The following is a 12988-nucleotide window of genomic DNA, read 5'->3' on the forward strand; positions in this document are numbered from 1 at the left end:
GTTATCTCCTTATTCTAGTCATAGATTCACTCTGCTATATACACAATTAATTAAAAGCAGGGGCATGGCTAGGAATAAAGAAAGAAGACAATTAAAAGTTCTTGCATCAAAGCTGAAAAAAAAACATGAGCTTGCCTTTAAACAGGGGTCTTGCTCGGCTCAGCCAGAAAGCCTGCTCCGGTCAGTATCTGCTTTTTCTAATGGGCGGCGAGTCTGAGCTGAGATAGACAGGCAGCAGCCACTGTCCCATGCCAGCGCCCGAGAGACGGAGAGACCGCTCCTTAATCAGCTTTGGCTTTGGTCGCACACGACCCAAGCAGCCCGGCCTCTTCTGTTGCCGCAGTCACTGCTCAGGGGATGGCTCTGCCACGTTTCATCATGTCTCGGGGCAGAGAATAATCAGGACACTAGTTCAGGGTGTCATCCCAAAACTCGGTCCCGGCCAGTTGCACATCCTGTATCCGTGTTTCAGCAAAGGAACGGGCTGGTCCATCCCAACCAGAATGCTCACAAGCCTTAACAAACCTCAAAATTACATACCTAAGCACACATTATTTTTAATGTTAAGTTGTCTTTTTAATGTTATGCTGATTAACCAAATAACAACAACAACAAGCATTCAAAGCTCCTTGGGAGCTAAAAATGTTTAAACAGAAAAATAACAAACAAACTCCCAACCTTTATGATTGTAGCTGAAATGCAGACTGATGTTTCAAGTGAACAGCCCGCAAACACTTTCAATACTGAGGCCTTCTGGGGATCCCGAGTGCGGTGGCTTCCAAAAACATAATTACACGTGTGGTAGGGCTTCTTTGCTATAGGGATAGGGATCCAGTCTTACTTCCTTTTCTTTTCCTAGCAACCAGCCCAATGCCTGGCACACATCAGCTGCTCAGTAAATATTGCTGAATTGAGAGGTAAGTAACACTTGAGAGAAATGTGTACTTGGTGGCCCCTCAAATTACTGAGAGGCGTCAGCACAGACACTGTGACATCTGCCATCGTGCATGAAGAACTGTGTAAGCCATGAACTTCTCTAGTAGTGCTTCTCAGAAATGTGGTCTCCAGATACCGAAACAGCAAAACGGGGAGCCTGCTAAAGATATAGATCCCCAAGCTCTCCCACAACCTAAGAATCAGACCCCCTGGAAATGAGGCCTGGAGGTGTGTGTTTCAACAAGTACACCAGATGATCTTTATATACACTGAACCCACTGTTCCAGAGACCAATGGCTTTGTACAAGACACGACACCTGCAGCTCAGGAAGCTACTTCCGAGCGGGTAATGGCACCTCTTTGAAAGCACGACTTGCAAATTAAGCCTAAAGAAACAGCAATCCATCTCATGTGTCAGAGCAAATGACCAAGGTACTAGGATATTATAAGGCATTAAGTGAAAAAGGGGTTTCAAGGTCAACTAGGTCTAAAAATAGAGAGTAAAAGTAAAAACAATAGCAACACCACCAACTGTGCTCTTTCTTTGTGCCTGGCATTTTAGTGTGAGTTTTACATGAATAATCTTTATTAATTTCACAACAATCCTATGATGTACGTGATAACATTTTTGTTTTACAAATTAAGAAATTAAGGTTTATAGAGATTAAGTTGTTTGAGAGTACAACACTAGCATATGGAAGAGCTGAATAAAATAATTGTATATCCACACTAGAACTCCTCTCAGGCAGAAAAAAGGAATAAACATGCAACAACATGGATAAACCCCAGAAGAATTATGCTGAATGCAAAAAGCCAGACCAAGAAGAATATAGACTATATGACTCCCTTTGTATATAATACTCTAGAAAATACAGATTCACCTACAGAGAGAGCACAGGTCACCATCACCCGGGGATGGAGAAGTTGAAAGGGGGAGGAAGGGATTACTGAGGGCATAAGTAAACTTAAGGGTGAAGGTATGTTCAATACCTTGCTTGTGGTGATGGTTTCAGGTTTTAAAACTTATAAAACTGTACACTTTAAATATATACAGCTTGCTGTATGTCAATCATACCTTAATAAACCTGTCTAAAGGGAAGTTAAAAAGCAAGAGAGATAGGGCGCCTGGGTGGCTCAGTTGGTTACATATCCAGCTTCGGCTCAGGTCATCATCTCTGGTTTGTGGGTTTGAGCCCCACATCAGGCTCAGATTCTGTATCTCCCTCTCTCTCTGCCCCTTCCCCGCTCACTCTCTGTGTCTCTCTCTCTCTCTCAAACATAAATAAACATTAAAAAGTGAGAGAGAAGTACAGGGCCTAAGTATAAAGCAGTACTTCACCAACTCCATATTTTAATTTAATCTTATGCCCTCCAACCATTTTTCTTTTTCTTTCTGCAGCTGAAAGGTTTATCGTGGAATATAAGACTCAGTTTTAGATACAGCCACCAAGTATTTGTAGAGCTCTTACTCTGACCCCTAAAACTGAGAAAAAAGTAACATAAGCCTATAATGATCCCCAACAGTGAATCAGTGTTCTTTCAAAGTGCTATTCATGTTATTGCCATCAAAAGATTAGGACAAGAATTGGGAGGGGAAAAATGTTGAATGAAACCATGTACAGCTAGAATTTCTTGAGCACTTGTTATTTGCCAGGCATTTTAGGTACCAGTATTAGAAAAAAATGCTTAACACACAGTGCAAGCAAGTCCATAGGCAACATAACAATCTGAATATTGCTGATCTAAGGAACGCTGCTGCTCCATAACTGAAATTAAGAGGAGAGGAAGTCCTAAGAGAATACATGAAGAGCTGCGTCTATCACCTATCAAGGCAACAAACTAGTGACAAAAATGATACATTGAACAGTTAAGAGAACATCCAAGTACAAAAATATAATATCATAATGTCCTTCAGCATAATCGGTACAAAGAATACCAAAGATTTGTACCAAGATACCAACTCGTAACCTCCCTACCAGAGTCATCAGGGTCAACCCAGTCCTATAAAAAGCTTCTCTCTCAAGAAAATAATGTACAGCCAACTATTGATTAACTATGGTCAAAGTAAATACCTGACCTTGATATGGTTTTTCAAAAAAGTAACTTGCTATGAATCAGGAAAATACTTAAATAGTAGAAGACATTTACTGTTTGGATTATGGTAAGTAAGAGCAGCACGGAGGCCTTCCGCATGGGCCCCCCGCCACCCAGATGCGCCTGCAGGGACAGTGCCCTCTGGCCGTGCCAGCACCTCTCAGCACAGCAGGCACGGCTGGGTGACAGAGAAGCAAGAGGACTTCTAAAGTGGCTCTGGAATCGATCCTGTAGGTTCAAGATCTGAGGAATCCCACAGGTGGGGATGCGTCTCCCCAAGATAAATACTGAAAAGAAGAAAAGGTCCGCTGAGAAAAAGAGCATAACCATTGGGCAGTTTTCTGTGGGGCAATTGGTAAACATTCACGTATACACAACATACGTGTGTCATTTCTACTCTATTGGCAGTAAAACCCAACGAGCAAGAGGACAAAATGGTTCGATTTGAATTCTTGCTCAGTCCTACAAGATCTGTGACCTTGGCCACATTATATTACCTCTTTGAGACAGTTTCCTTACCCACAAAATGGGGCTAAAAACAGCAAAATAGTATCCACCCTAGTGATCTGTTAGAATTAAGTGTGATAACATGTGTCCAAAGCATAGCATAGTAAGTATTCAATAAATGTTCACCATGACTGTTTTTGTGTCTGAAAATGGCCACTTTAGTCACTGAATGCAATTTACTATGTAAGGTTTATATTAAATCCTTTCCGTGCCATGTTTTGAGTATTGTTGTTCTGCTTTGGCTTTTATCATTTAATCTCTGCTTCATTTTACCCTTGATTAATCAGGAGGAAATGGTATGATCAGTTAAGGATCCTGGATCAAAATGGGTTGAAAGCTGGGATTCAGGTTTTGAAAGCACATTGCCTAGTACTGTTGCAAGGCTGCTCTTTAGAGAATAAATGTCAAAAAACATTTAAGTTTGAAACAATCGAGACTCTGAGGTATTTTGCATTTTCAGTGCTCTGCTCCACATGGGAGGCTGACCTGAGGACGCCGCACCAGCAAACAAACAGAACTCACGGGACCTACCTCCTCCTGTGCACCTTTAATTTCTGAACATTCCTCTAGTCTTTTTAAAATGTCCTGCGTAGCCAAGAGCGCGTCAGAGAAGATACTTTCATTTTCTAGAAGAAAATTCAGCTGATGGGGTTTCCTCTCATACTCTGAGTGCAAAACAAAACACAATAAAAAAAAAGTTGGTGATTCATTACTCTTGAAGTGATGTTTAAAAGTTTAAGCTGACGACCGTTAGGGCACGAACTGCAGTCACACTAAGCCCTGGCACATCAGTCACAGGCAGCAGAGAACAGGGTCTCTAACAGCTTCCTGCTCTGTGCCCTCCTCCTCCCGGCTGGAATGACGGGTAAACATCAAAGCTGATACGCCGCTATTTCAGTGTTGCTTTTCTGCTCTGTAGTTCATCTTCAGACTTCTAATACTCAAAAACACAAACACTTTTAAAAGAAGAATGCTCCCAGGAGGGAGTTTTGCTTTGAATTTTGTCTGGGATTGGACTGGATTTTGGCTTCCTATCTAGCAGTGGTCTTTGGTAAATTCATCCCTGAAGAAAAAAAATTCACGGGGAGACTGGGTGGCTCAGTCGGTTGAGCGTCCAGCTCTAGGTTTCGCCCAGGTCACAATCTCACATTTCCTGAACTGGAGCCCTGAATCGGGCTCTGAACTGGCAGCACAGAGTCTGCTTGGGATTCTTTCCCCCTCTCTCTGCCCCTCCCTCTACTCACTCTCTCTCAAAAATAAACAAACTTAAAAAAAAAAAAGAAACAAAAAATCCATAAGGATCACTGAATATAGTAACGGACAACAGCAGGACAGATTACAGAGCGACTAATAGGCGAACGTTACCTGGCCCCGAGCCCGCCTCCTCTGCCTCACTAAAGGCTTGTCCGGCAGGGGCCGCGGAGCCACCTTCAGCTGTGCGAGGACTCTCCGCTGGGGTGCGTGCATTCCCCCGAATCTCCTGGGCAGTAGAAGGACCCACACTCGGCTCCTCGGCAACCGTGCGGACGGCCTCCTGGGCCCCAGCTCTCCCGGCGCCCCCAGCGGGGGCAGAGCCCTCCAGGGAAGAGCAAGGCTCTCGGGCACCCTCTGGGGAAAGGATCTCCACCTCAGGCTTCTCCGACTCCTTCCCGCCTGGCTCTGCGGGCGCCGTGGAGACATCCCTCACCAGCTGGCCCTGAACCGAGCAGCTCACGAGGTTGGTCAGAAGATTTTTACAGCTAACGGCCACGTCAAACATCTGCAGGCTGTCGGCTAGAGAGATGATCTTGGAGAAGTTGTGCTTGCCCACAGGCAGCTTGCCAGTGTACATCATTTCGAGCAGGAGGGCGAACTCCTCGGGGCTCACGACGGACGCATCGATGGAGATGGTGTCGGTGCTGTCCAGCAGGGTTTTGAACAGGAGGCTGGCCGCGGCCAGGACGAGCTTGTGGGCCCTGAAGTAAATGGCGCCGACGGAGACGGTGCAGTCACAGAACTGCTGCTCCTTGCACAGGGTGTAGAGCTGCTGCAGCAGCTGCTGGCTGTAGTTGGGGAGCTCCATCGCATAGGCCTTGCCCCGAGGATGTCTACCCTCTCTTCTTCTGGAACCCACTTTTTGAGGGTCAGGGCTATATCCTAGAGAAGCCCAGAAAGTGCCGTGTTAACACTTCGCAAGCAGAGGGGAAATGCCTTGAATGAAACAAATAAACATGCAATTCACTCATGCATTTGACAAATGTGGCTCAACAGGGAGGGGCAGTGCGCCAGGTAGGCAACGTGAAGGATGGTGCCCGACACGTGCTCAACTATATGAAAGCCACTACGCTTAGGGTTTCATCTGGACGCTCTCACGGGGTCCTCACAATGATATCATCCCTTCCCCATTTTACAGATGACACTGGAGCTCAAAGGTACGGTGAGAACCAGCCGGAGGAAATACAGCTAGGACACGGCATTGGCGCATCACCCATGTCAAAGCTGGGGATGACACACTGCTGTATGCGTCCCTGCTTCCAGGGAGCGCTCAGCCAAACGAAGAAGGCTTATGCAGTTATGTAAACAGACCTACAGTGCAACGTCCTCATCTCGCTGACCTACCTGCAACATGGGACACGGGTCATCACTCCCTCCTGCTTCACACACCTGCTTCACTTGCCCCTGCTCTCTCTGGTGCAGCTCTGACCTCAATACCCAGTGTTCTTTGCTGGGTCCTCTGTGTCACACTGGCCTCTACAGTTTAGAATGCTCTAGGACTTAGTCATCTCTCCTCTTGTCTTCTGTCTCATGTGATTCCATACTTTTGAAATATCCACAAATGCTGACCATGTGGCTTATACTTATCCTGTCAGCTGGCAGGCTGACACCTCACGCTCAGTCCCCTTCCCTGGCGTCCAGACGCACCCCTCCAGCTGCCTGCTCAGCATCTCCCATCGGAGGCCTGACAGGCTGTCCCAACTTATATCCAAAACTCTCCTGCCATCTTCCTACCTTAGAGCGATCTTGTCTTTCTAGTTGGTCAGACCAAAACTCAAAAGTCGACCTTGATTCCTATCTTTCCCTCCTACTCCATATCCAATCCATTATAAATCCTGTATATCCCAAACCCAATCCTTTTCTGCTGCCTCCTCTGGCTGTCTCTGGTCAGTCTGAGCCTCTGTCCCCTATCATCCCTTCTAACTGTCTCCATGCTTCTGCCCCTTTCCTGTACTACCCCTGCCCCATCCTCCCTCAATCCAGTAATCAGAGGGGTCTTCTTAACACACTGCCACATCCTTTCCCTTCTTTGCACAAAGGCCTCCTAGGCTTCTGGTCACAGAGTAAATGCCAAAAGCCCAAGTGTAGGCCCTAAGGCCTACACTCTCCCTCATGACCTGGCTGGCATTAACTCTCTGATGCCATCTTCTCCCTCCTCCCTTTCACTCATTCTGCCTTCAGCACACTGCCTTCAGCACACTGCCTTCAGCACACTGCCTTCCTCACGGGTCATGGAACACTCCAAGCACGTTCATCTGCAGGTATCCCCACACGTGCGCACGGCTCACTCTCCCTTCCGTCGGGTCTCTGCTCTATAGCCACATCATCGCTGGGGGCTTCCCTGACCGTGTCCTTTACATAGCGGCCTCTCCTCCCTTCCATTCCTCTTCCTCTACTTATGATCAGAGCATTATGACCTATGACATATATTTTTTACTTATTATCATGTATCTCCCTTCACGGAATGTAAGCTCCATTAGGAAGGGAACTTTTTAAAATCGTCTGCTAGCCGCTCTGGAAAACAGTATGGAGGCTCCTCAAAAAACTATCGATAGAACTCCCCTATGGCCCAGCAATAGCACTGCTAGATATTTACCCAAGGGATACAGAAGGGCTGATGCATAGGAGCACATGTACCCCAATGTTCATAGTGGCACTTCCTACAAATAGCCAAATCATGGAAAGAGCCTAAATGTCCATCACCTGATGAATGGATCAAGAAGATGTGGTGTGTGTGTGTGTGTGTGTGTGTGTATACACAATGGAGTACTACATGGCAATAAGAAAGAATGAAATACAGCCATTTGTAGCAAAGTGGATGGACCTCAAGGGTGTCATGCTAAGTGAAATAAGTCAGTGGAAAAGGACAGATACCATATGTTTTCACTCATAGGTCTAACAGGAGAAACCTAACAGAGGAACCATAGGGAGGGGAAGGGGGAAAGAGAGTTGGGGAGAGAGAGGGACACAAATCATGAGAGACTACTGAATACTGAAAACAAACCGAGGACTGAAGGGGGAGGGGGAGGGGGAAGGGGGGTTAATGGTCATGGAGGGGGGGCACTTGTGGGGAGAAGCACTGGGTGTTACATGGAAACCAATTTGACAATAAACTACTATAAATTTAAAAAATAAAATAAAATTGTCTGCTATATCCCAGCACTTAAAATTCTGCCTAACACGAATGTTGTTGATTAGATGGTGGAATGAATAAACAAATGGAAGGAGATGCAATGGCAGAGATTTGCACCCAGAAACCCGGCTTGGGAAAAGGGGTATCAAGCAGTTAGAGGAGCTGACCTGCCTGAATAAACACTTCCTGAGGAGGCACTGAGGAGGGGAAGACAGTGAAAGACAACAGAAGCTCCCAGCAGGGAGCCTGTGTGAGGCACCCCGACAAGAAAACATCCCCAGGGTAGGAGGAAGGGGAGCAGGGGGGACTGGAAGGAAGTCAGTGATGCTGGAACACAAAGCAGGGTACAGGGAGTATCAAGGACTAAATCTGGCAGGCAGGGGTTGTGGCCACAGAGAGACATGGGCCATTATCCGAAAGGGAATGAGGAACCACTGGAGGGTTTGAAAGACCGTAAGCAGGGAAGTTGCATGGTCAGCGATGCATCTTAAATGTATCATCTAAGTGACATTTGCACAGAACTGAGGGGGACACTGCTAGAGACAGGCTCTATTATTGCTAGAGTTCAGAGATAAATCAGTGAGGACTTTGGCCCTAAGAAGTGGCAAGAGAAGAGAGAGAAAGAGACAGCCAAAAATATTCAGAAAATGTAACTGTCATGTTTGAGAGTCTGAGAGGACATGAGCGGGGAGGCCGCTCCCAGGCCTGGTACGGTGTGTGGGGGTGGATGCTGAGATGATCCAGACGACGTAAGGAAAGTTCAGGGAAGAAGACATCCAGTTCAGTTTGGGTCTGATGATGATCGCCATCTCACTTGGGTAAGGAAAAGAAAATGTACTGACAAAGCAGGGGCGGAGCGGGTGGAGAGACCAATGTCAGAATAACCCTGGGTCCCTCTGTTAGCAAGATGCGGATGCTCCCCTTCCAGTCCACCACCATTTCTTTATTTTCCCACATTTGAAGCTGACAGATAAAAATACAAGTATTCCCAAGTTCTGGTTTCTGGTCTGGCACTTAGGAAGCTTAGGAAGTCACCATTTCTTCCCAACAATGGGTAAAAAGCTAAAAAAAAAAAAAAAAAAAAAAGGAAAGGCCAACAACCTTTTTTTGATCTGCCAGAGGACTGAGGTTACAGGGCAAAACTACTATCCCCCAAATTGGAGAAAAAGACAGGCAGATATAGAAAATCAACTTCTCAGAGCACAAACCCACCAATAGACACACGGTGGGAACCACACCAGGAAAGGGAAATAAAAAACTGAAATTGACAAATTGCTTCAGGCTCAGGGTGGACAAGTCTGAGTTAAAAACTCCAGAGGGACCAAGTCATAATTTTGTGAGTTTTACCAGCAGGAGCTCTAAGGGGTGAACATAGGAGAAAAATTCCTTCCTGCTTCTGGCAGGGGGAGGGAGGCAGTTAACCATTTTTAAGTATGCCAGAGCAGTCCGTCCTTAACAAGGCCTAGCTTCACGGCAAACTGTTTTACCAGACTCAGACCTAATGGAGGAAGGAAGATACACTTCCACTCCACATCTAACCACTCTGCACCAAGATGGCCCAGGAGGGTGGGGGGTAGATGGTGTCTGAAAAACACTGGGGAAGTTCATAGTCCAGGAGCACAGGCTCACCAAACCACTGGGACCTAATCATCAGTCTATAAAACACCTCCTCCCCTGCACCTTACCATCCCAGCAACTACAGGCTTATTTACAATTTCTTTTACCCAGTAGTTTATGTCTACCTTTCAAGAAAAAATTTCAAGACATACTAAAAGACAAAAAATACAGCTTTAAGAGACTGAACAAGCAGCAGAAACAGTCAAATATGCCAGGAGTTATCTGACCAAGAAGTGATTTTTGGTTTTTTTGTTTTTTTTCTTAAGTTAATGTATTGATTTTGAGGTGGAGGGGGGTAGAATCCCAAGCAGGCTCCATGCTGTCAGTGCAAAGCCCAACACAGGGCTCAAACTCACAAAATATGAGACCATGGCATGAGTCAAAATCAAGAGTTGGATGCTTAACCAACTAACTGAGCCACCTGGGTGGCACTCTGACCAAGAATTTTTTAAAACCACGATTAATATGCTAGGGGCATTAATGGAAAAAGCAGACAACATGCAAGAAAGGATGAACAATAGAAGAGAGATGGAAATAAGAAAAAATGAAAAAAAATGCTACAAGCCAAAAACATAACAGAAATTAGGAATACCTTTGATATGTTCATTAGAAAACTGGAAAGAGCTGAGGAAAGAATCTCTGAGTTTGAGGACTGACATAACAAAAGAAACTTCCCAAACTGAAAAGCAAAGTGAAAAGATCAGGACAGAGTATCTAAGAACCACAAGACCACCACAAAAGGTAAAACATATGTCAGTGGGGATATCTGAGGGGGCCTAAAGTAAAAGGAAGAAAAATAAAATTTGAATAATAATGACTGAGCATTTCCCCAAATTCACGTCACACACCGAACCGCAGGCTGAGGGTCCTCAGAGAACACCACGTAGGATAAATGGCAAAATTTAGGAATATCATATTCAAACTACAGAAAATCAATACTTTAAAAAAAAATCTCCAAAAACGGGGGGTGGGGGGGAGAGACCACTTTACTTATAGAGGATCAAAGACAAGAATCGCCTCTGATTTCTCCTCAGAAACCACGCAAATAAGAAGAAGGTAGAATAAAATATTTGAAGAGTGAGAGAAAAAAAACCAACCAACCCAGAAATCTATACCCTTCAAAATTACCCTTCAAAAGTGAAGGGGGAGGGGAATACAGTGTTTCTCAGACAAGCAAAACTGAGAGACTCAGTTACCACTAGACCTGCCTTGCAAGGAATGTTAAAGAAGTTCTTTAAAGAAAAGGAAAATGATAAAGTACAGAAATTTGAATCAACATAAACAAATGAAAGCACTGGGGAATGAATAGGTGAAGATAAAACAAAAACATTGATTTCTTAATTATTAATTGATATAACTGATAACTGTTCAAAATAATGGCAATTTATTTTATTATGCATGTTTATGTTCTGATATATATACATATATATGTATACACACACACACATATATATACATATATGAAATAAATGACAGCAATGATACAAGGGATGGGAAGGGAAAAATTAGGATTATTTTATTAGTAAATGTGGTACCTGCACTACCTGTGAAGTGGTATAGTGTCATTTAAAGTGGACTTGAATTAGATATAAATGTATAATACAAACTATAGAGCAACCACTAAAACAAGTCTGAAAAGGAGTATAACTGATAGGAAAGAAGTGAAAATGGACTCAAGTCAAATACTCAATTAAAACTGAACCAAGAAAGAATGAAAATACCGTGGAAGACAAAAAAAAGAACAATGAACAAGGGCAACACATAAACAACACTAACAAATATGGCAGATATAAATCAACTGTATCAATAATCACTTCAAACATCAATGGTCTAAATACACCTGTTAGAAGACAGATATCAGAATAGACCGAAAAACAGGACCCAAACTCTATACATTATCTGCAAGAAACCCAGTTCAAATATAAAGACACATATAGATTTAAAGTAAATCCACAGAGAAAGATATATCTTGCTAGTACTAATCAAAAGAAAGCAGGAGTAGCTATATTATTTTCAGACAGAATATACTTCAAGGTAAGAAAAGTTATCAGGGATAAAGAGGGGCATTACAAAATAGAAAAGAGTTTTATACTTCAAGAAGACATAATCTTTTACATACGTATGCCTAACAACAGAGTATCAAAACAAGGCAAACTGAAAGAACTGCAAAGAGATAGATAAATCTACTATTATAGTTGGAGACTTTAAACATCCCTCTGCAGGTCCAGCAGGCAGAATTTCAGGAAGGATGCAGTCAAAGGTACCACCAGTCAACAGGGTATAATGGGCATGGATAGACATTTCATCTAACGACAGCAGATTAGACATTCTTTTCAAGATCACATGAAACATTCACCAAACTAGACCAATTCTGGGCCATAAAACACACTTAACAAAGTAAAAAAAACCTTTTTTAATGTTTATTTATTTTTGAGAGACAGAGAGAGACAGAGCATGAGCAGGGCAGGGACAGGGGCAGAGAGAGAGGGAGACAGAGAATCTGAAGCAGGTTCCCAGCTCTGAGCTGTCAGCACAGAGCCCAACGTGAGGCTTGAACTCACAAACCACGAGTTCATGACCTGAGCAAAGTCAGACACTTAACCAACTGATCCACCCAGGCATCCCAAACAAGACATATTTTTCTAAGTAACACATAGGTCCAGAAAGAAGTCTCAAGCGGAATTTAACTGGGGGGTGCCTGGCTGGTTCAGTAGAGCAGGTGACTCTTGACTTCAGGGTCATGAATTCCAGTCCCACGTTGGATATAGAAATTTAAAAATATATATATTCTAAACTAAATGAAAATGAAAATACAACTCATCAAAATCTATAGGATGCAGCAAAAGCAGTGTTCAGAAGAACACATATAGCACTGACTGCATTTTCCAAAAAAGGCCTAAAACCAATAATTTAAGCCTACATTTTGGGATATTAGAGCAAGAACAAAGTAAATCCCATTAAACAGTAGGAAAAAAATTAGCAGAGAAATAAAAGAAATTAAAAAGAGCAAATGCATAAAGAAAAATCAAAGAAACCAAAAGCTGGTTCTTTGAAAAGATCGATAAAATTAGTATGTCTCTAACCAGGCTAACTAAGGAAAAATGAAAACAAAAAACTAAAAATAAAAAACAAAAAACTAATTACTTATAACAAATGAAAAAAGAGACATTACCACAGATTTCACATACAATGAAAGGATAACTAAAAAATATTATGAGCAACTTTATGCCCACAAATTTGTAACTTCGACAAAATGGATCAATTCTTTAAAAGAACAATGTGCCAAAACTCACACAAGAAGAGATAATCTGAATAGGTCTAAATCTATTAAGATATTGATAATTAATAACTTTCTAATACTGGAAACACCAACGCCACATAGGTTCACTGGTGAATTCTACCAAAAATTTAAGGACAAAATCATACCAATTCTGTCTGCTTCTAGAA

At 43.3% G+C, this 12988-nt stretch overlaps 1 protein-coding gene across 4 annotated transcripts in view; it reads right to left on the reverse strand.

Annotated features, from left to right (window-relative positions):
• The window catches only part of ZBTB40 (zinc finger and BTB domain containing 40), a 77639-nt gene that overhangs the window by 31102 nt on the left and 33549 nt on the right, over nt 1-12988 (reverse strand). For all 4 annotated transcript variants that reach the window (XM_029946685.1, XM_029946684.1, XM_029946682.1 and 1 more), the window contains exons 2-3: nt 4903-5673; nt 4069-4202 (exon numbers count right to left, since the gene is read on the reverse strand). In XM_029946685.1, coding sequence (XP_029802545.1) covers nt 4069-4202; nt 4903-5599 — 831 coding nt within the window. In that variant the 5' untranslated portion in view covers nt 5600-5673. The remainder of the gene's footprint in view (nt 1-4068; nt 4203-4902; nt 5674-12988) is intronic.

This window comes from Suricata suricatta, chromosome 8, assembly GCF_006229205.1.
Source record: "Suricata suricatta isolate VVHF042 chromosome 8, meerkat_22Aug2017_6uvM2_HiC, whole genome shotgun sequence".
In the NCBI taxonomy this organism is placed as follows: Eukaryota; Metazoa; Chordata; class Mammalia; order Carnivora; family Herpestidae; genus Suricata; species Suricata suricatta.